Source organism: Galeopterus variegatus, unplaced genomic scaffold, assembly GCF_000696425.1.
Source record: "Galeopterus variegatus unplaced genomic scaffold, G_variegatus-3.0.2 Scaffold2954, whole genome shotgun sequence".
Classification (NCBI taxonomy): domain Eukaryota; kingdom Metazoa; phylum Chordata; class Mammalia; order Dermoptera; family Cynocephalidae; genus Galeopterus; species Galeopterus variegatus.
In genome coordinates this window covers 125553-148359 of record NW_007729065.1, presented here as the reverse complement: position 1 = coordinate 148359, position 22807 = coordinate 125553, and the positions used below count along the sequence as shown (strand labels likewise).

Sequence of the window (22807 nt, the reverse complement as noted above, 5' to 3'; positions counted from 1 at the left end):
CTATTCCTTGCAACTTCGTAAATGTTCATTAACTACAAAATCACATGACTGGCCAAATCTAATGTGGGGTAAAAACAATATGGCCAGTAAAAATTCAGAGGCAAAAACAGGAAAGTTATAAGGAAGCAAGGTGACAAAATTACGAAGTAGAGTTCAAACTCACCCAAACTCTGGAAATTGGCTCAAATAAGTTCTCCCTGATTTCAGAGAGAAGGAAGGTTTCCAACAGATACCTAGATTATGTCTCTAAAATGTAAGATGAGGTCTTTACAATAATTAGTATTACTTTTACCATTAATTTGCTATTTAATAAGGAGTAAACAGTCAATTATTCAAATCATTCAATTTCTATCTTATTCTCTAAGTACAGACTGAAAATAATAGTACATTATTTTCCTCAGAATAAACAGCTATCATATAATACATAAAGTATACATATTAATGTGGTTGTATATGTGTACACTTTTAAAGAATTGCATGGACCTGGAAATCTTCAGAAAATTCAAAACAGGCAATGTCATTAAAAAAAGAGTTGGAAATTGGGCTCACAAATTGGTACAAGAAGCTGAGTCTCAAGAAAGAGAACACTACCAAACACTGAGACAGTGAATGAATTGCTAAAGGAGAAACTGAAATTTTGTGTAAATTTGGTTATTCATTTAAAGATAAGCAAAGATTGATTTAACAAAGAGTGGGTAAAAAATACTGACTTCAATATTTATTGATTGATATAAAGAAAGGAGATCAAAGGCCATGACTTCATACTTCGTACTTTGTGCAATGTGATAACTTGTATGGATCAGGTATAAGTGGGGAACATAGGTTTAGGATGCTGGAAAAAATAAAAGGGAGAAAAAAGAAAAAAAAATCAAAAGAATATTCTACTACTAACCTGGTTTAGTTTCTTCCATAGATTGAGGACAGGAGAGAGTTCATTAGACCAGATTTCTCTATCAAATTTGCTACCAGCTGTTACTGATCTGCCCAAGATCCTCAACTGTGAAATAACCTGAATGAAGAAAATAATAAGCAGCAATAAATGAAAGTGTCAGTTAAACAGGGTACAAAAACAGACATTATTTCATAAAAATAAAAACCAAATACATTGTAAACAGATTTTAATCCCATCATCTCTGTTCATTTGTCTTCATATTTACTGATTTAAGTATTTTAAAAATAAAAGAACTTAAAATTGTGGGAAACCACCATAAGAATTATATACTGTAATGGCTCTTATTTGAAAAGTGCTTTTTACCCAGAAAGCTCTACGTGCCCATCATTAATAACCCCTTGGTGTCTCTGTTCACTTCTGAAATCCAGAATATTTGTCAGTTTGATTGATTTAAATTTCAAAATTTCATAAATTAGTTTCTTTAAAAATATGAAATGACAGGAAAAATAGTAAATAGAATAGCAAACACCATATAAAACATTAAAGCAATTTTATGTAATTATTCATTGGGAAAAAATTATTCATAAATGTAAGTTTTAATGCGTGATATTAATTTTAAGTTGTCATTTCAATGTTTCCTCTACTCATAAGGTTTCAATAAAAGTATAGGTCAATTAATTAAAATGAAACAAGATAAATAATTATTCCCTTATCAGGACTTTCACTTCCATAACTTCCCTATTATCAACTTCTTTATTATCATTCTCATCAAAATCAGTTCACTCATTTTCTTTTCTAAAATAGTGTTTATTGGCTCCCACTTTAAGAACATTAATTAACCTTCTTAATAATTTGCTAAGAATGATCCACAGTATTACCAAGCATGCTAAATATTGGATAACATATTGTGTGTGTGTGTATAAAGTCAGTGAGGTATCCATTCATTGTTCTTTACTTCAACTAGACATTAAAATTGTGCTTTCTCATTGGTTATCTAACATAAACAAAATAAATCCTAAAAACAAGTATATGTTTTCCTAAGCCAGTATTTTAAACTTAAACATTTGCACCATGTTGATTACTTTTCTGTTTTTACTTTTTGAGAGATGTGAGCTGTTTTTCCCTTTTAACATATTGGGCTATATTTCCTATTTTGTTAGGTTCTGATATTAAAAGTTTGCAATAAAATAAGAGCCATAAATCATTCAGAATGAATGTACTACTTAATTGTCAAACATCCACAATCATGCTGTTAAACTTGTTACTTTTAGCTTTTGATTGATTCTCTAATCATAAAAAACTGTAGTGATTTAGGGTTTGATTTTGTTTGTTTTTCTGATAAATTATTTTCATTTGCTCTAGCTGAACCCTACAAGAACACCTAATTTATAAGCTTTGCTAGACTACAAAACATCACTGGTTGGTAGTCAGAAGCGCTATTTTAACTCTGGTGACATTTGCTATCACTTATTTGTGTTTTAAATTTGTCAAACGTGACAGAAAACAAATAAGAATGCAAAGAGATGTCTAAAGAAAAAAGTGCAAATTTTTTTATGCATGATGTTAAAAAAATTATTTTAAGAATAAAATTTGTAGCAGCGAAAAAAGGTCATGTTTTCTATCCTAGAAAAATAACATGTGAGCCTTGCTTTTTAAAATAACACTATCATAATATACTGTAATTTTTAATAAACAGAATAAAAAGAAAGTTTAAATATATAATATTTTTATTAATGAGGACAGGGCTGTAACTTATAACAATGGACCATCTTTTGTTTTACAAAATCTAACATACATATTTACCATTCTATAAAGCACAAATAATAAAATTTCATTCTATTATTTATGTTTTAAATGAGTTAAAAAATACTTTTTTCAATAATACTGCCTTAAAATGGTTCCAAACAGAGCAAAATTTCACCCCATAACACTATATTTACATCAATTCTTCCATGTTCTACTCATACTTAACAGCTTGCATAATGCCACTGGCATACTTTGGGAGATCTGTAAGAATTGTAAGGAAGCTACAGAAGATTTTGTCATTCCTGTTTCACCTGTTCTCATTTCAAAGACCAACGAGAGACATTTCAGGAATACCTCTGCTTCTCCTGAGCAACTGGTGTGTTTTTATTTTAAGACACTGAATCTTATACATAATTGTGTTTTCCTTTTTCCTTTAGATATTGTGAAGCACACAGAATAATTTTTGACCTAACGATATCATCTTCATAGAACCTCAGAGCACAAGCTCTTTTGTTTGTTTTGGCATAAACTGTTTCCCTAGTTTTATTTTTTTTTTCCCATCTTAATTTCCTCTTTCACTGATTTTTTTCAACTATTGATTTTACCCTAGTAGATTATTCATATTTTTCTTAGTCACCTTCAGTAAATCCTTTTTGGAGTGAGAAGGAATAAGACACACATTCTCATTTTATAGATGAGAAAATGGATCATCAAAGAAATTAAGTCACATTTTTCTTGGAGGGAATATAGCAAACTAGATGTCTGGAGAAATTTTTATAACAAAGAACATTTCAAAATTACAAATAAGCAACATCATCACCAACAAAATGCCTTCTTAAAATTCATGACTGAAGTGCCAAAGAAATTAAGGGAAGTCATTAAAGGTTAAAGTCAAAGAGGAAAAAAAACTAAGATGTAAAATAATAAGTTAGATTTTTAAAACATGGGGGGAAAATGGGAAGGTTTAAAATATAATTAATCAGAGTTTCATAGGAAGAGTTGGTAAAATGAGGCAGAGGCAACATTTAAAAAGAAACTTTCTATGAATTTTCTAGAACTGTTGAAAGACAATATTCCTCATATACAGAAAATTCAAAGAATCCTAGCCAGGACAAATGAAATCACCTACTACAATGAAACTTCAGAACTCTAAGGAAAAAGAGAAGATCTTAGATGAAGCTAAAGTGAAATGATACAATATCATTAAGAAAAAACTGTCAGCTACTTCCCAACTGGAACAATGAAAGACAAAACACGTTGAGAAAAAGACTAGATTATATTATATATTAATTATTATATATTATATTATATATTAATTATTATTATCTAGAATTATTATAAACTTATCAAAATGTTTTTTTGAGAAAAAAATGAAATAAGGATGTTTGGAGACAAAATTAATAGTATACTATTAACAGATCTTTACTATTTAAAACATGTACATTAGGGATAAAACAATCACCAGAAAAAAGAAGGCCTAATGGGTAAAAAGGAATGGTAAGCAATGGAAATACTCAAGAAGTTTGTAAATCTAACAAAGTTGGATCCCAAAACATAGCAGATATAAAACATTGTAAAGTAATCATATATAAGTTGGGATGGAGTGACCAGAGTTAAAGTTTTCTAAATCCTATCATTTAGAAGGAAGGTATGTGAAAATTTAGAATAAGCATCAAAGAAAAAAAGAATTACAGTGCAAATTTTTCAAAATAGAAAAAACATTTAATAAAATAGAGAAAATGAATCTAAAAGAATGCAAAGGAGGAGAGGGTAGAAGGATCTCACTACAAAAAAAGCTAACACTAACAAAGTGAGACAAAGGAAAATATCTAGAGGTTTATCTTTATATGTTGATACATGCAGGATAAAGGGGGGAGGGAAAACATTCATGTTTCTCAATAAAAATATTTATGCCTGTCACACACAAGATCAAGTTGTAATTTATGCTAGTGATTTGTGAGATGAGATTTCACTGAAGATCAAAAGTGAAATGTACAGGCACTCTACCATATTAAAAACTCACATCATCATTTTTATTCAGGGCAATATGATATTAAAACTCTGAAAATAAATCTCAGGATATCTGCCGGCCTGTGCAATTTTAACATAAGTAAATTAAGAATGAACCTCTCATCAAAGGATGTTTAAATTCATACTAACACTAGCGAATATACCAGTTTTCAAACTTGAGATATATTATTTGTGGTACTAGGCTGAACACTTCATTATAAATCATATACATTAGTTTTATATATAACTATGGTTAATCCTAAGTTATATAAAATATTAGCTCTGCCTTGAGGAGATATAATTAGGATGCTTTATTGTACTTTGAATAATTAGTGTCTCTAATAATACTACTTACTGAAAGTAAAATTACACTTTTGTTATTTGTGGAGGTACAAATAAGAGACACAGAATATATAAATACACTATATTGCATATGTATACAACCAAACACACACACCTATAAGACCTCATCTCTAATTCTTTCACCGATTTATTCTTTTAAAAAATATTTAGTATACACCACATTTGAAAACAGTCTGGCAGTTGGTTAAAAAATTACACTGTTTGAGGAAGGCATCCTAGGAACTTGTTTCAATTCTTTTTGACAAACTGTGGAATTCACTAGCATCCTGCCTCAAGACAGCTTGCAGCCCACTCTGAATTTTGGACTCTGCAACATCAACTGGATTTCTTGGACTTCTCCCCTGCCAGACAGCCCTACAAAAACTTCCAGGCTACCAGCTGCTGCAATGTGCTGCAGTGTGAGTGGGCCAATTCCTTCATTTACATTTCAAAAAATTCTGGAGAACTGAGGGAGGGGGAGAACTGGGCAGGATCCTAGGCATAAGTGAGGCCTACTCTGCCCATGCAGAGGGGTTTAAGGGGATCCTGACTGTTCCTTAGGAGAATTATATTGGGGCCCTTCTAACTAGCACTGTTTTGGACAACAGTGGCCTAGAATTCCACCCTATCAGGACACTGCTATATTCTCAATATATCCTAACTCTTCAACCTCCATATTATTCCAATAAATATTTGAGTAGTTACCATTGGGCTAACATGTCAAAGATGACAATGGAAATGTGTTGAGGCTGGCAACAGGCTCAGCCACTGAGATTTACATTTGAAAGGGCACAGATTCTGAAAGAAGTGGGGCTGGAGGGAGTAGTTTCGACAGCAAATACACACCATTCTTGTATTTGCCCAGTTGTATAGGCTGAACTGGAAACCAGAATCTGTGGGCTAGCAGTCTGCTGAACCTCTTAAGTTACAGGCAAAGATCTCTTAAACCTTTAGGAATGCATACCCAAATGACTGTGCCAATTACATTCTTAACAGAATTGTGTTGACCTTTTCTCTGCACCTGTTAACTACCCCTCTTAATAAATTTAATAGCCCTTTTAATAAATTAATTTATATTTTTTAAAAACATTAAACATATACCCGTCATATGATTCAGCCATTCCACTACTAGGCATTTGCTTAAGGGAAATAAAAGCATATGTTCACCGATTAAAAAATGGGCAAAGGAGCTAAATAGGCATTTCTCAAAGGAAGACATACAAATGGCCAACAGACACATGAAAAAATGCTCAACATCACTAAGCATTAGGAAAATGCAAATCAAAACCAAATTGAGATATCATCTCTCCCCAGTTAGACCGAAAGCATCTGTTCACCGATTAAAAAATGGGCAAAGGAGCTAAATAGGCATTTCTCAAAGGAAGACATACAAATGGCCAACAGACACATGAAAAAATGCTCAACATCACTAAGCATTAGGAAAATGCAAATCAAAACCAAATTGAGATATCATCTCTCCCCAGTTAGACCGGCCATTATTAAAAAGACAGAATAACAAATGCTGGCAAGGATGCAGAGAAAGGGAAACCCTCCTACACTGTCGCTGGGACCATAAATTAGTGCAGCCATTATGAAAAACAGTATGCAGTTTCCTCAACTACAGATAGAACTGCAATATGACCCAGCAATCCCACTGCTGGGTATATATCCAAAGGAATGGAAATCATGATATTGAAGGGATCCCTGCACTGCTGTATTTACAATAGCCAAGAGTTTGAACCAACCTAAATGTCCATCATCAGATGACAGGATAAGGAAAATGTGGTATATTTTATACAATGGAATACTACTCTGCCATAAAAAAGAATGGAATACTTTTTAAATTCACAGCAACATGGATGAACTTAGAGAAAATTATGCTAAGTGACATAATCCAGGCACAGAAAGAGAAATACCGCATGTCCTCACTCATAAACGGGAGCTAAAATAAATAAGTGAATAAATAAGAAAGAAAGAAGGATACAACCACAATAATCTGTTGAGTTTTCAAAAGATTAGAACAGAACTGAGGCCACCAGAGGTGGGAAAGAAGCAGGAGGAGAAGGGTTAGCAAGAAATTGGTAAAGGGCCACAAAAAATTATTATATAATGTTGAATATACTAATTCTGATTTGAGCATCACATATCGCACATGGGTATAGATATTCAATACTGTATCCCACAGATATGTATAATCAATCATGTTTCTTCATACAAAAACATAAAATGTTCAAATGTTTGTAGCAGCTTAATTTTAGGAGCCCCAAACTGGAAACAATCTAAATGTCTTCCAATGAGTGAATGAACAAACTGTGTTATGGCACACATGGAATACTACTTAGCAATAAAAAGAAACTCCTGATACATATAAAAACATAGATGAATCTTTTATTATGCTGAGTAAGAAGCCATATAAAAAAGAATACTTAACTGTATTATCCTCTAATATAAAACTCTAGAAAATGCAAACTAACCTACTCTAATAAAAAGGAAATCAGTGGTTGCCTATAGATAGGGGAAAGGAGACAGGAGGAAGGGATTATGAAGTACCAAGAAAAAACTTTTGGATGTGATGGGAATGCTCACTATGTCAATGCAGTGATGGACTCAAGTGTACACATATGTCAAAACTTATATTATACACTGTAAATATGTTGTTTACTGAATGTCGATTAATTTCAATAAAGCTGTAAAAAGCAAAAAAAAAAAGATAATTATTAAAACAATGTTAAGTAGGTTTACTCTCAGTTTTTTGAAACAATACTTTTGGAAAGTATACTTCATATTACATCATATCAGGAGGCTGATAGTGTCTGAATGTCTTATCTTTGTGATGCGAAGATTGATTACTGGGTACAGAGGTGACAGCTTATCTTTCTCACAAATTTCTCCATCAGTCTTCCATCTAGCTCACCTTTAACAATAATCACCTGAACCAATTACGTTATTAGGGTTTGTAAAATAGGGATTTTTCAAATTTCATCATTCTTTCCATATTTATTAGAAATATTCCCATATTCTTCCAATAAAGAAGAGCTTTCTTCTATCAACTTTTCTTTCATTACCACAAAATATAATTCACAAAAGAAAAGTACTTAATTCTTTCCCTTTAATTGCCATTTTCAAAGTAAAAGACATTTTTTATTTCTTGCTAAATGATAACCTGTAAAGTAAAAATTGAGTTAACAATATTAATAAGTTTATTATTTCCATATAAACATTCAAAAGGAATAAATATAAAATCATTGTGTATATTACAAAATTAAATAGACTGATAATATCCTCCAATCTACCTGCTTTAGTCTTGAATGGTCTTAGAACTCAAAATGTGAAAAGTATTCAAACTCAGATTTGCCCACAATTAGCAGTCAGATTATTATATTGTGTATATAAGTACATACATTTATCTTTTTGCTGATGGTGCTATTAGCAAAGTTGTAGCTAATAAATATGCAGCTAATAAAGCTCCTGAAATATGGGTTAATATATTCAAATAGAAGGACATCTGACAGAAAAAAGTAACTCAAGCTTCCTCATTTTAAAAAATGAATTTACCAGGAACTTCTGACTTCTCTAATAATTGATGAAAAACCATTTGAGTCAAGATAACTGCAGCTGCTGAATATGAGTAACCACAGCTGCTGGGTTCATAAAAGCCATTAAAAGCAATGTTGCTAAAATTATTATGTCAGCAATTAATTGTCAAATCTTTGGCAACAGAAAAACCATCATTACATTCTAAGAATAAATATAACGTATTTTAAGGATTTTGTTATGAAATTGCTATTGAGTCTATAAAAATAATAAAGATCTGGAACTTCAAAGCCTGATTAAGAAAAAATAAGTGAAAATGTGGCTAGCACTTAAAGACTCTTACAGAAATAAACACACATATAACTTTTATAGAAATAAAGCTAATCAAAATTTGACCAATAACAATTGCCTCTCAGAACGTGCTACCATTTTTGTGCAACAGCATTAGCTTACTGTAACTGCTTTCTAACTCTTTAAGTCTTACTCCCCCGTTGTCTATTCTCTATAAGCCATATGCTGTCATAGTGATCTAGTTATTTCCATGGCTCTCAAGGCTCAATGTAATCTAATCCACCTCCTCCCAAGCTACAGCTCCTGCCTCATATTCCACCACTCTCCCTCTTGCTTACTGTGCTTCAGCCAAATGCGCCTCATTGCTATCTTTCCAACTGAAAAAGCAGTAATCACCCATAAACATTTGTAAAAATGTTATGTCTTATTAGTAATCACAATTGCTAATTAAGACCACAATGAAATACCATTTTAACCTACCAGACTGGCAAAAATAAAGGCATCTAAAAATACCAAGTACTAGTGGGATTAAAAGAATGTAGACATTACATACTGCTGGTATGAGAGTAAATTAGTACCATCACTAAAAACAATTTGGCGCACAATTCTATTACTAAGTATGTACTCTGGAGAAACTCTTGCACGTATATATGCACCAGGAGACATATCCACAAATGTTCATAATAACACTGTTTCGAAAGCCAAAATAGCTGGAGTAATCCAAATGTCCATCAATAGGGAAACAGATAAACAAATTGGGTTTTATATACATAATGAAATATTACACAGCAATAAAAGAATGAAACTACAGCCAAACACACACCACAAATGAATCTTAGAAAAACAAAGATGATGTAAAAAAGTAAATCCTAGAATACCACATGCAATACACTGTTTTATAAAGCTCAAAAGATAAGCAAAACAAAACAACATATTTTTAGGCACAAATGTGTGTGTGAAAGAGAGAATGCATGTAATACAAATACTGAAAAAGTATAAAACTATAAAAAAAAATTTTTAAATAAAACTGGATGGTGGTTCCTTCTGTGGAAAGACAGTGTGTTAGAAGAGAATCACATAAGTTGATGTGAGTCACTGGTACAGTAACATCTGTTCTTGGGTTAAGTTATTAGTTCATGGATTTCATTATGTCATCATGCTGTTAATGTTTTAATTTTACATATTAATATATTAATGTTACATATATTCTTTTATAAATGTATTACATGTTGTATTTTGAAAAGATAGTAAATATTCAATATCAGAAGAATACTTAAAGGTATCAATAAGTCTTACGGAAAGAAATAAGGCAGGTTAAGGGGAATAAGAGCTACTAAGTGTTGAGAGTGTTGCTATCTTATATAAACACTCACGTGTCTGAAGAGGTAACATTCAGAGACCTGAAGGGAGCAATAGAGTAAGCCATGCAGATATCTAGGTTATGAATGTTCCAGGGGAAGAGAACAGAGAGTGATGGCTCAGGCAGAAGCTCAAGGCGAGTGTGGCCAGGGTGGCTGTGAAGGAGTGAGCAAGGGGAAAAGGAGGAGAAGACAAAGGCAGTGAGAAAGCAGAAGGCCTGTGCATGGAGGGTCATGCGAACCTCTGTAATGAATGCTTTTATTAGGAGTTAAGTGGAAAGTGACTGGATGAAAAAAATGAATATTTCTATTACCATCTATAGAATATGAAAATGCTTTTTGTCAGAAAATCTTATTTCTTGGATAGAGTCGGATTGGCCTTAGACTATTAGGAAGTTTTTGTCTAGAGGCCAAGTCTTACTTGCCTATATCTAAAATCTCTATAGAAAGATTTAAGTGCTTGTGTAAATATGGATTAAAATGACTTTTAAAACATTTTTCTGAGTAACACAGGACACTGACTAGATGCACAAAAGTACCTGCACCAAAATTTCATAGTGTTATCTCACATTGCTCCAGAGACTCACTGATTTCTAAACGTAGTAAGAGAGCCATTTTGCTGAAGACTATTCTAAGAATTGCACTTCACAATTTTCCTAAATTTATTAATTCCATAAATAACAGCTTGAAATTATTGAACTGTAAAGTATTAAAGAAGATATTCAATAATATGACATTTTTTTTTCCTTGTAGCCATGGGACCAAATCATAAACTCAGTATAGGAAAAACCCTTTTTGAGGAGTTTGTCTGTTTTAAATGGAAGAGCAAAACTGGCAGGAACCAAATTCCAGAAATTCCTAAGTTTAAAGCAATTATTTGAAAAAAAATGTTTGAAAGAACTAAATTCTTGGAAATAGCCTGTGATGAGCCAAATTTAATAATTCAAGAAACCTGGGCCTACTGGGCCTACTGTTTACCAGTATATGACACTAGAAACTCAATTCCTTCTCTAAATAAGTTTTGAATAGAGGTTATTTCTAAAGTCTCTTCCAGAAGTACAGTATTTTAGTTATTTTTTAATTCTGAGCCTATAATCAAATGAAAAATATGACTATTTTGAACAGATTGTAAAAAAGAATCTGATACACAGATTCCATATCATTTAGAATACAGTATCAAAACAAAGAATTCTCTAGTTTCTCCTAACACAGATGCCCTCAAAATTGAGAGTGCCTAAGAATCACCGAAAAAGCTTACAAAGTATACAGATTCCAAAGCAGACTCCCAGACAGTCTAGTTTTACAGACCTAAGGTGGAACTTAGGAATCTACCTTTTAAACAAACTTCCCAGATGATTTTTGCTGTAAGTGGCCAACACCACCACACGAAGAGATTCTGCTGAGGGTTTAACTTAGCTGGAAAGGCAATTATGACAGTGTAAGGATTACTTTAAATAGTCTACATCTGCAACTGCAACTTAACTGTCAAATGTAAAGAGGGGGGAAGAAAAGAAAAAAGAAGCTGTAAAGAGATTTGAATCTTGCTTTTACAATGATGTGGAGACAAATCTAGGAAAAAGAAATAGAAAGCAACAGAATTGTTTGGATAGTTTAGGGCTTATGGATCTCCTGCCAAGATTTTGAATGAAATGATTCCATAAAGAAGCATAGTATACAGATGGCAGCTGGGTATTACTGGTGCAGATAAAAGCATACAGTTACTGAACACAGCAACTTTCAAAATAACCAATAACTTCTTTGTTTCATTCTGGCTTTAAGGTTTCATCGAACTTGTGTTCCTTATTCATCTTATATACCTAATGTCCCAATTTTGGTTGGAGTTTTAAATCCCTAACTGTTATAAACATTATAAGCTTTCTTTCATCCTTCATGTGCTCATATTAACCTGCTTTACAACTATAATTTGTTTTTTATGTCATTACTTTGTTCTTGGCAGAGTGAATCAACACTAGCAACTCCCTGACCTCCACCATTATCAATAGCTAGTGCAGCTGATGAATTTCAAATATTCTAGCCAGGTACTAATTATGATGACTGCTCTTTAATACAGCTTCAGAATCTAAGAGCTTAAGATATCATCGTGAGTTTAAGATATCCAGATACCAACGTATTCAGATCAGTAATGAACACAAATTCTACTTAGTCTTCTAATAAATATTTACCACAAAATGTGATGACACTTTTGAATAATATTGAAGTGGATGACTTCATTAAATACCAAATTATCTAATTATTTCTGCACAAATTTTAGTTGGACATAAACACTTTCAGCCTAGCTATTAAGTAAGGTCAATGCTCTGAAGGATCTTTGAGGACAGAGGCTAAGGATATGGCTTCATAGGCAGCTGACTTAATTGTAAAATATTTATTTTAATGTCAAGATTCTTTAGGTTTTATTAATCTTGCAAATATTTCATTAATTTATTTCTCTTCCAGGCCTCTCTATCTGTAAAATACATCAAAATACATAGTTGTAATTAAGATTTGACTTTGGTTCCTAGGTCAAGTGATAAAAATAACGAAAAATACCTTACCAATTACTTTTGCCTAGGAAGAGATCTTTTTCCTTTCTCAATAAAATGGAGGCTATGTGAAAAGTGAAACCTCTATGGAGAAAAGCTACTGAATTTCATAATACAAGAAAGCCCCAAATCAACTATTTACACTTGCTCTATAAATGTGTCATACATGCATGAACTAGTAATCATTAACATGTTTAAATTCCAGTTTAGTAACTTACGACATATGTGATCTTGGGAAAAATAACTTCCCTGGGCCTCAGTTTCCTCAACTATAAGTTCAATAATAACACTCATATCACAGGGCTATTCTGAGAGTTACATAAAGCCTATTACAGGGAACACAAAAAGTATCCAAATCATCACCATCATTATCATCATCATAAACGCAGATGGAGAGGGTGACACTAGTTACACTCTAAAACCTAAAGAACTGTACATGGTAGAAGATAAAATCACGATTTAAAAAGAGATCTAACTAAAGCTGTCTGATTGACATACCTTGGTTTATAATAAACAACAGCTAGACCCAGAAACATAGTACTTCATGTAACTTTAGTCGCATAAAAATTATATTACTGTTTTGAGACTAAAGATTTTTTTTTATAAGTTCCAGTTTTAAAAACCAGTTTCAATACATATTTTTCTTCTCTCTGCCAGTCTCATGACCAGTGTGCTATGTTTCCTCTACTCCAAACATCCTATTTTTCTCCTTCATTCCTAGATCATAATTTTCCTATAGCTCCTAGCTTTTTCTTATTTCTACTTTTGAATCTAGTGGAAGCCTCTGCTTGAAACATTCCACATAAACCAGGGTGGGCAGCTTTGTGATACAAAAATGTAAGAGATCAAGAATTGTATAGTCATTAAAGAGACCACAAATACAGGTTATTACTTCCTATCAACCTGCAAGTTGTTTATTTCTTCTATTTCCTCATCTCTTTTTCTCCTCCTAGCTGGCCTGTACAGGGAACTGAACCCTTGACCTTGGTGTACAAGGCTGTGCTCTAACCAACTGAGCTGAACAGCCAGCCTCATTTCTTCTTTTTTGAAAGGAAAATATCAATACTGACCTAAGGAAACAAATCATAAGATGCTGAAAGATGCTTTAAAAAATACAATATTAGATGCTAAATCAAAGAATTGCCAAATAAGTGACACTGAAAAATACCTCTTAAGGTCATTTTCCAAAGAGGGTATTTCAATCTTTTAAAGTCCTAATATACACAGTAATTATGGCCAATATATTTTGCTAAATTGAATTGGAAAAAAGATTCCAAATTCTTCAAGGTGAATAATTAAGGGAGATTTGGCTTTTTTGGAGTAATCTTTTCTGTTTTAACAGGTTAATCTTGCAAACAAAAGTTACAGAGATGATCACTAGAAAATACCCTCTCTCTGTAGCACACTGCATTGTTCCACAGCAAATCTTCATGTGGCCATGTTCGGCAAGCAGCCAGTTCTACATAGATCAAAAATTTTCCTCTACCCTAATTATTTAAGAAATTTGCTTACCTGAACCTTCAAAATATTTAAATATGACATCTCTGAGGTAATGTGTTCAACTGCTAGAGTGGATCAAGGAACTTCTTCAAATGTAAGAGTTAAGTAATTATAGGCAATTTATACTGATTTAATATATTAGGTGTTAATATTTAATTTGAATTAATAAGACAAAAAATAATACCCACTAAAAATTTTTTTGGATAATTAAAAATTTCAGGGCCGGCCCGGTGGTGCACTCGATAGAGTACAGCGCTTGGGAGCACGGCGGTGCTCCCGCCGAGGGTTCGGATCCCATATAGAGACTGGTCCGCTCACTGGTTGAGCGCAGTGCAGGCGCGACACCGAGGGTTGCGATCCCGTTGCCGGTCGTGGTACGGGCGCGACACCGAGGGTTGCGATCCCATTACCCTTACCGGTCACGAAAAAAGACAAAAAACAGAAAAAAAAAAAAAGAGAGAGAGAAAATTTCATTACATGGAATTATTGGAAAGACCAAAAACCAAATTTTACATTTCACAATAACAATCAATATTCCTTATAGCCAAGCTCTGTTCTATACCATCTGTGGCAGAGACCACTAAATTTGGCCCAGTATCTGTTCTTGCCTTCTTCCTTTACTAGCAGAATCCCCAAAGTTTTACTAGACACATAGCTACCCAGTTAAGAGACTAGAATAGATTAGCTTGTTTGCCTCAGACATTAATTAGAAGAGATGGAAACATTTTTTAATTAAGATTTTATTGTATTTCAATTTCATTTAAACTACTAAATTAGTGAGGACATCTCCAAAGCCAAACTTTTCCAAATTTTTCTGACCTTTTATTCAAAAATAACAAATTTCACATCATTTCTTTCCAAGCAACATGCTGCATGTTTTCTTAGCCCGGAGAATGTGCTGTCAATGCATAATTATTAACAAATGCAAACATAAAAAGGAAAAATAAAAATTAAAAAATGGATGAAAACATAGTGGTTAAAGAAAACTGTAGTATTACTGAATTAAAAGAAACCTCCTACAGTTAAACTTATTGCAGATTTTTTCAACACCAAATTTGCTTTAAAAGAGAAAAAGGAATTTCTGTACGAGATAAAAGCTAATTTTCCATGGTCCTTTAATGATTATGATGATCATTAAAAATTTCTAATAGCTTTATTCTATTTATCAGATATTTTGACAAATAAGCTAAGATACACAAGACTTAAAATTCATCTTTAGGAACAACTTCTTAGGGAAAACCACCAAATCCATATCCCACATTAAAAATAAAAACACCCACATGCACCCATACCTGCACCCATATCTATGCATACACTTCCTACCACAGAATCATATAGGCTTCCCTGTTGGGAGGGCCAGTATAGGATAAAGGGGTTTGGATGACACACCTAAGATTTTCGGAAACCTATTTAAACATATAATCTTATAATAATTCTATCTTTTCTACACATACAATTTTATAATATTTCTATATTCACTTGTACCACTTTCTTACTCACTCCCCCCACCTCCTCCCAATCACTGCTATTTGATTTCCACCTTTCAACATTCTATAGAAGATACTCTAGAAAGGGTCTTGAAACACTGATCAACATCCCTGACTTAATTTGAGCTCTAAGTAACCATTCCTTAGCACTTAGTCCTCCTACCCCACTCCCCAACCACCACCCACTCCCATCTCCTCAAATTTCTTCTTTAAAGCTTTTCTGATTGTCTTATTCCGACTGCAGCTCACTCTTGCCAAAATTCTTTCAAGGAGTTTTCCAGCTCTAAATATGTGCTAAATATAGATATATTCCAAAATTCTACCTTTAGGCATCTTTCCTTTCTGCTTTATCAATGCTCTGTAGCAATCTCTGACTCCCATGGCTTCCTCTCTCACAGATCTGCTGCTGCTTGTCAAATCTTTATTTAATCAAATCTATATCTAAATTCTCTACTATGTTAATTTAGTCCAAATTCCTACTAGACATTTCCAAGATATTCCATTTGTACCCCAAATAAATATTCCATGAGCACCTCATATTAATACACCAAATTGATCTCTTCCCCTCCCCACCATCAAAAATAAAACTCAATCTTTTTCTTTAGACTTTTTCCATTTTGATTAATGCAACATCATCCACATAAAGCATTTGCAACACAGTGGAAACGGTGAACGAAAAAGAGAGTGTATTAACTGATGTGGATGAGTACACTATATGGTGTGTACACTGCAGCAGGTCACAGGCAGGGTGGGGAAGCTGGTAACTGATGAAACACAGCACCTGTACATAAATATATCATTAACACTTTGTAGTAAATGACACTTTTGGTTACTGCCTTGTATGAATGTACTCAATTCATTTTAAGCCTTCATATTTGTACAAGTTGGCTATATAACTTTGGCACTGGCCTCTGTCTTTAAAAACCCTAATCAAATAAATACCTGCTTCAGTATCAGTCTTCTCAACCCTGAACTTGAGCTTGATCACTAATGTTTTCTTAATCTACTTGGTGTCAAGTAGATTCACATACTTAGTGTCAAGTCAGACTTTCAAATAAGGGCAAGCATTGTAAATGTGTCTCTAAATATGACTTGAAGTAAAAATATCTCTAAATATATGCTTTAAATATAGAAATATTATTAGTTTAACTACATACATCTTTATAATTACAAAAACAAGATGCTGTAGTAACTGACATATTGGGAAAGTTGTTTTAAGTAAAAAATATGATAATTAAGAACTTTTAAATACTTAAATAAGTAGTGGAATATAGGTTGACAGTTAAAATACAAATATTAAGAAAGTATATGTTACCAGAAAACTTTTGGAAGAATATGTCATCCTCTTTTCATCCAACAAATACTTATAAATAAAATTTCAATACTAAGGCAAGACAAAACAGTAGAGACCAGATCATATTAAGATAACTTTAGGAGAATATTTGGTATACTAGAGTAAAAAATAAAATGAAGCTTGGGTTGTCTCAGGACTTCCTGGGGAAATAACACTGCAGACTATCTTCTCCTGCTTTTATTTCCTTAGAAATTACAGAGTTAAAATAAGTATGGAATACTTTATCTGTCTAGTTTGCTATGAAACCCCTGATCCTGGAACTCTTTTAGACTGGGGAGCTGTGTGTTGGTATGCAAGCTTTGAACCTACATAACGAAAATGAGATAGAAGATGGTGGAAAACTAAAGCTGTGGCTTCTCAGAGCCAAGACGACCCTCACACCCTTAGCTCTTGTCAATGGCAGCAAACATACTCAACATTCGCATTTCTTGTCTTGACTCTTTCCCTAAAGTCTCTAAGGCTGAATCTATTCTGTGTTATCCTATTTCCTTCATTAGACATTCGATCCAAGCTGCACTAAATCAGATTCCCCCAGAAGCTGAATGATGCTAAGACTAGAAGTTGCAGAAGCCATGTTCAGTTAGTAACAGAGCATTAAAGAGAAGGCTCTTGAACTTCTACTAATGAGGTTTCCAAAGCAAACCCTTTCTTGGATTCTGTGAAATAAACCTTTGTTCTTTTAATGAACTTTTCGTTATTTTAACCTTTTTTGTTTAAGCATTATAAAATTTCGTGTGTATATACATATATAGTAAGAATATATACAGGTGTGTATAATACATACATATGTGTATATATACAAATATAGTAAGTAAATATACATATACACACACCTGTGCATCTTAGTAAAAACATAAAGAACTTGAGTTTAAATGTTAAAAGAAGCCAGAGAAAAATAAGCCTAGATCAGCAGTGTACTTCTACATAAAATACTTTCAGGTTTACCTCTGATATCAGGAGAATATTTATGAAGGGCCAGTGTGTACACATACACACACACACACACACACACAGAGAGAAAAATAAGCCTAGATCAGCAGTGTACTTCTACATAAAATACTTTCAGGTTTACCTCTGATATCAGGAGAATATTTATGAAGGGCCAGTGTACACACACACACACACACACACAATTCTTATATATTATTGGTAGGGGTATTAAAAAATAATTACTTCAGGTCAACTAAAAAGCAAAGAGGAAAATGACTAGATGTAAACCCCTATGTTATAAATCTATGAGACATGCAGAACTTTACGTTCTTTCATAGGCTACCTGATATAACACTTCGTATAAGAAAGGAGCAAGTCTTCAGCTGGCATAGATGAAGAGGAGTTAAAATCTTATTTGTTCCAGAGAACATTTATATTTATTTTAATGAATATATGCTCAAAAAAATTTTTTTACACAGATGTGAGAATAAGCATTCAAACTGCAAAACAGACAACATAATTTATTTTTTTATTTTTATTTTTTTTCCTTTTTGTCTTTTTTACTGACCAGTAATGGGATCACAACCCTCGGTGTCACGCCCATACCGGGGACCGGCAACGGGATCGCAACCCTCGGTGCTGCGCCCGCACCGCGCTCAGCTAGTGAGCGGGAACCAGTCTCCACATGGGATCTGAACCCTCGGCGGGAGCACCGCCGCACTCCCAAGCAGCGCACTCTGCAGTGCGCCACCGGGCCGGCCCCAGACAACATAATTTAAAAAGGGAGAAAACACCGTCAATTTTATAAATTTTGGCTAAAATAACAATAAAATATGAAACTGTATAGTTAAGTAGGAAAACATAATCTAACTAGAATGCCTGTAAAATGCCAAGTAAATAGTAAAAGGTGGTAAGAATTTTCCACATACTGACCACACAATGAACCCTCAGTAACAGTTCTTAAGTCCATGCTCCTGGAATGGTGCAAATTACTTAGCAGTGCATTCATGCCTGAGGGGCAGCTGCAGTACATAGTGAAGAGGACCATCTCTTTATTTAGACAATCTGAGTTTAAATTCTAGTTCTGCCTCTTACTGGACTATGGTTTTGGGCAAGGTACTTAACTTTGTCTCAGTTTCCTTACCTGTTAAAAGGGGAAAATAATAGTTCTTACCTCATATAGTCTATGAAGATTAAATAAGTTCCTGCCTATAAAGTACTTACAACAGTTTCAAGCACAGTGTAAGAGGCCATTTGATAGCTCTTCTTAATTATTTGATGTTGACAAAATAGAACCTATTCACCTTTCTTTAGATCAGTGAAAAATAAATAAATAAAAATAAAAAGAACCTAGCACATACATTGTTCATGGCTAACATTTCTCTACATCTCAATAATTTAAAAATCCCAATTTTTACAATATTCAATCTTGAGTTAAACAGTATGAAATATTAAATGTTAATCTTTTATAAGCTAATACATGAATGTAAATTATATATCTATATCTGGTACCTGTTAGGAAAATATTAAATACAGTGACATGTTCAATTGTATAAATTACATTTAAAGTAACCATAATAAAATAAATCACAATAAAAATATAACAGATATATTTTGGATGAAATTGATATTACTCAATGTTATTTTACTAATTTTAGTAAATATATTAAGATAAAACTATTTGGTACATTTAAAATTTAAGATAAAACTAGAATATGTTTTAAGTGAAATAAAGATCTTAAGTAAAAGCTGTGGGGTCTTTGGTATTAAATAAAATTTAATGTTGTGTCCTTCAGGCTCAGTAGCAACATTTTTTCTAAAAGATAGGTCTTTTTTTAGGTTACCTGAGAACTGATCATGCGCTGAGATGAACGAGCAATGTTGGCAGGCAGACCAAAGAAACTAGGTTTGTCATTCTCTGGAAGTTTTTCAATGATAGCACGATAGTCCTAAACATAAAGAAGTGAAAAACAGGTTTTCATTGAAGATTGAATTTATAACCACTGAAATCAGAAAGAAAGAATCTAGTAAATTTTTTAATTATTAGTTATTCATATTTTATAGGTAAATCTCACTTTGTATATTTGTATGATATCAGTTCTCTATTGAAAATATTCTGTTATTAATATTTCTTTGTACTTCAATTATTTGATATTTTCTTATCCTAACATCCTACATACAATGGGACCCTGAAATGATTAAAACACATATTTGAGTGGTTATGCCTACTATGTGTAAGATATATTTATTAAATGTTTTTAGGAAAGTTCTCTAATTTTTTTTTTCTGTAACCTACCAAAGACCAATTTGCAGAATGCAATATTCTAGCAAGGACTTCATGGCTCAGTGGCAGTGCGTCTCATTCCATATCAGAAGGTTGTATGTTCAAATGACTTTGGGGTCAAGGTTATGACCTTTACCCCCCAAAATATGTACAATCAATCATGCTTCAATTTAAAAAAAATATTCCAGCAATCTTGTTTTTGTACTTAGAGAAACTCTGTAAACTTATAGAAATAGTTTGGTATGCAAAACACTGCTTTGTAAATCACCTTATCAGAAAACAATTCCACAGTTTGCCTTCAGCTTGCTGGTGAGTTGTGATGAAATGCATTAATAATCTTATCACTTCATCCTAAGAATTACTGTAAGCATTGCAGAAGCTGAACTTGTTGACCATTCAACTGAACAGTCATTTACTAATGACTTTACATGAAAAACCAGTGCAAACCAAGAGGATTTATTTACTTTGGCCCAAAGATAAGAATTGTTTTGTTTGTATTCATGAAGAGACAAATTATTTTAAGGCAGGTATTGAATAAGTGTCTAAACTGTGCTTGCTGATGCTGGGATGGGAAGACTCATCCTCTGATTTCCCATCATCCTATTTCATCCTTGACAGCTGCCCCAGAAGTATTTTCAAGGAGACAGTTGGATTCCAGGAAGACCAGGACTTGTAAATATGTCAAATTTTAGAAAGACATGCTGTCCTTTGAAATTCTTCCTCTTCTTTAGCTCAACATTTGTAAACTTCCTCAAGGTACTCAATCACAATGTATATATGTATAAATATATATGTACATATGTACATGTACACAAGTATATATGTTTGTATAAATGCACAGGTGTGTGCATACAAGCAAGCATGCATGTATGTTCTCATCCTCCTGGGAAATTTTTAGCTTCCTCCTTCTATCCAACTGAATTGGATAAAGAGTTAAATAGTAATTCTCATAAATTATCGTATAAGTATAAAACTATTACTCTTTGTAGAGTTATACGCTTTGTTCATTTCAAAATAGCTCTGAAATCTTCTCATGTAGACTGGATTAAGTCTTCTGTCTACCCAGCACTGAACATCATTATGCTGACTAAATGACAGGCAGTTCCATATCCAGACTGATTTATCCTCACTTGGACCCAAAAGAATACATACTATATGATAGTATTTATATAAACAGTGTATAAAAAAGGCACAACTAATGCAGGCTGTCAGGAAAATGTACCCCTTGTGGGGGAGGTAGTAACTAGAAGGGAACATGAGGAGGGCTTTTGGGGAGCTGATAATGTTCTGTTTCTTGATCCTGGTTCTGGCTACAAGCATAAGTTCAATGTATAAAAAGTCATTGCATTGTACATTTATTATGATGTGCACGTTTCTGTATGAATTTTATTTTTCAATTTAATCTTCAAACTATAGAGATGGAAGACTTGTTGAGGTACACCATCTGAAATAAATAATAAATAACTGTGATATACTTTTGTTTGCACATTCACTCTAAGTTCTCCTATTGGAACATAAACTCCCCAGATGCATCACTGGATTCACAATACCTGGAATAGGGATATCACTGAGCTGATATTCATTCAATAATATGCATTGAACAAGTAAATGAAAGATACTAAAAAACAAGATAGATGGGATAATTAATAACATAATAGATAAGATATAAGAGTAATATATTGAATATTGTTTTTAAGCTTTTGTTTTTGACAATGATGTTACTGAAATAAGGGAATTTTCTTGAAAATTATTTGGATCAGAGAAAATAGCACGAAATGGAGAGAATGACATAATTGAATACATACCTGGGTACTAAAAAAAAGTTCATGAAAAGAGTCATACTATCTTGTAATTCTATTTTTCCATGAACCTTTTTGAAGTACTCTAGTATATACCTTTGTAATTCATGAAGAAACATATAATTCTAATACTCTATGTAATAAAAACATTTGGGTATTTTAACAAATATAGGTTTATGGCAAAATAAACTAGAATTGAAGTGTCTGTGCTATATTTGATACTATTTTCTGGAAAAGATGACTGCATTCTAGGAGGCTTTTATGTGATGACTCAAGGCAAAAAGCTGACTAAAATAAATTCACATAAACAAAAATGTTGCTGTGAAAGACAGATAAAGTAAATCCCTTTTATATATTTAGACCTGCTTTAAGTTTACAAACCAAAAACTGAAGATGGAGATTTGTTAAATAATATTCAGCTTCTTTCATATTTTTCAATATATCAAAGTATGCTCATGCCTACTAGGAAGTAGCATATTCTTCCAATCCAGCTCTTGACAGCAGTTCTACATTCTTTGTACTTTCCTTGACTACTCCCCTCAATATTTGCCTACACACTAGCCTATTATCATTACGATCATCAATTAATCTTTAGTAACTAACCAAATGTTTATAGAATACCTTGCTAGAGTTTAGAGAACAGGATCGTATATTGGCATAACAAATAGTAATCCACACTGTAATTACTTGTGCATTTGAAAAGAAATAACATATTTAACAACGAAAGAAATGATTCA

At 32.9% G+C, this 22807-nt stretch overlaps 1 protein-coding gene across 1 annotated transcript in view; it reads right to left on the bottom strand.

Moving 5' to 3' along the window:
• The window catches only part of LOC103599419 (cytoplasmic dynein 2 heavy chain 1-like), a gene marked incomplete at its 5' end in the record, with an annotated part of 226059 nt that overhangs the window by 77981 nt on the left and 125271 nt on the right, over positions 1-22807 (bottom strand). Inside the window, 2 exons of the mRNA XM_008583524.1 lie at positions 893-1009; positions 19832-19936. Coding sequence (XP_008581746.1) covers positions 893-1009; positions 19832-19936 — 222 coding nt within the window. The remainder of the gene's footprint in view (positions 1-892; positions 1010-19831; positions 19937-22807) is intronic.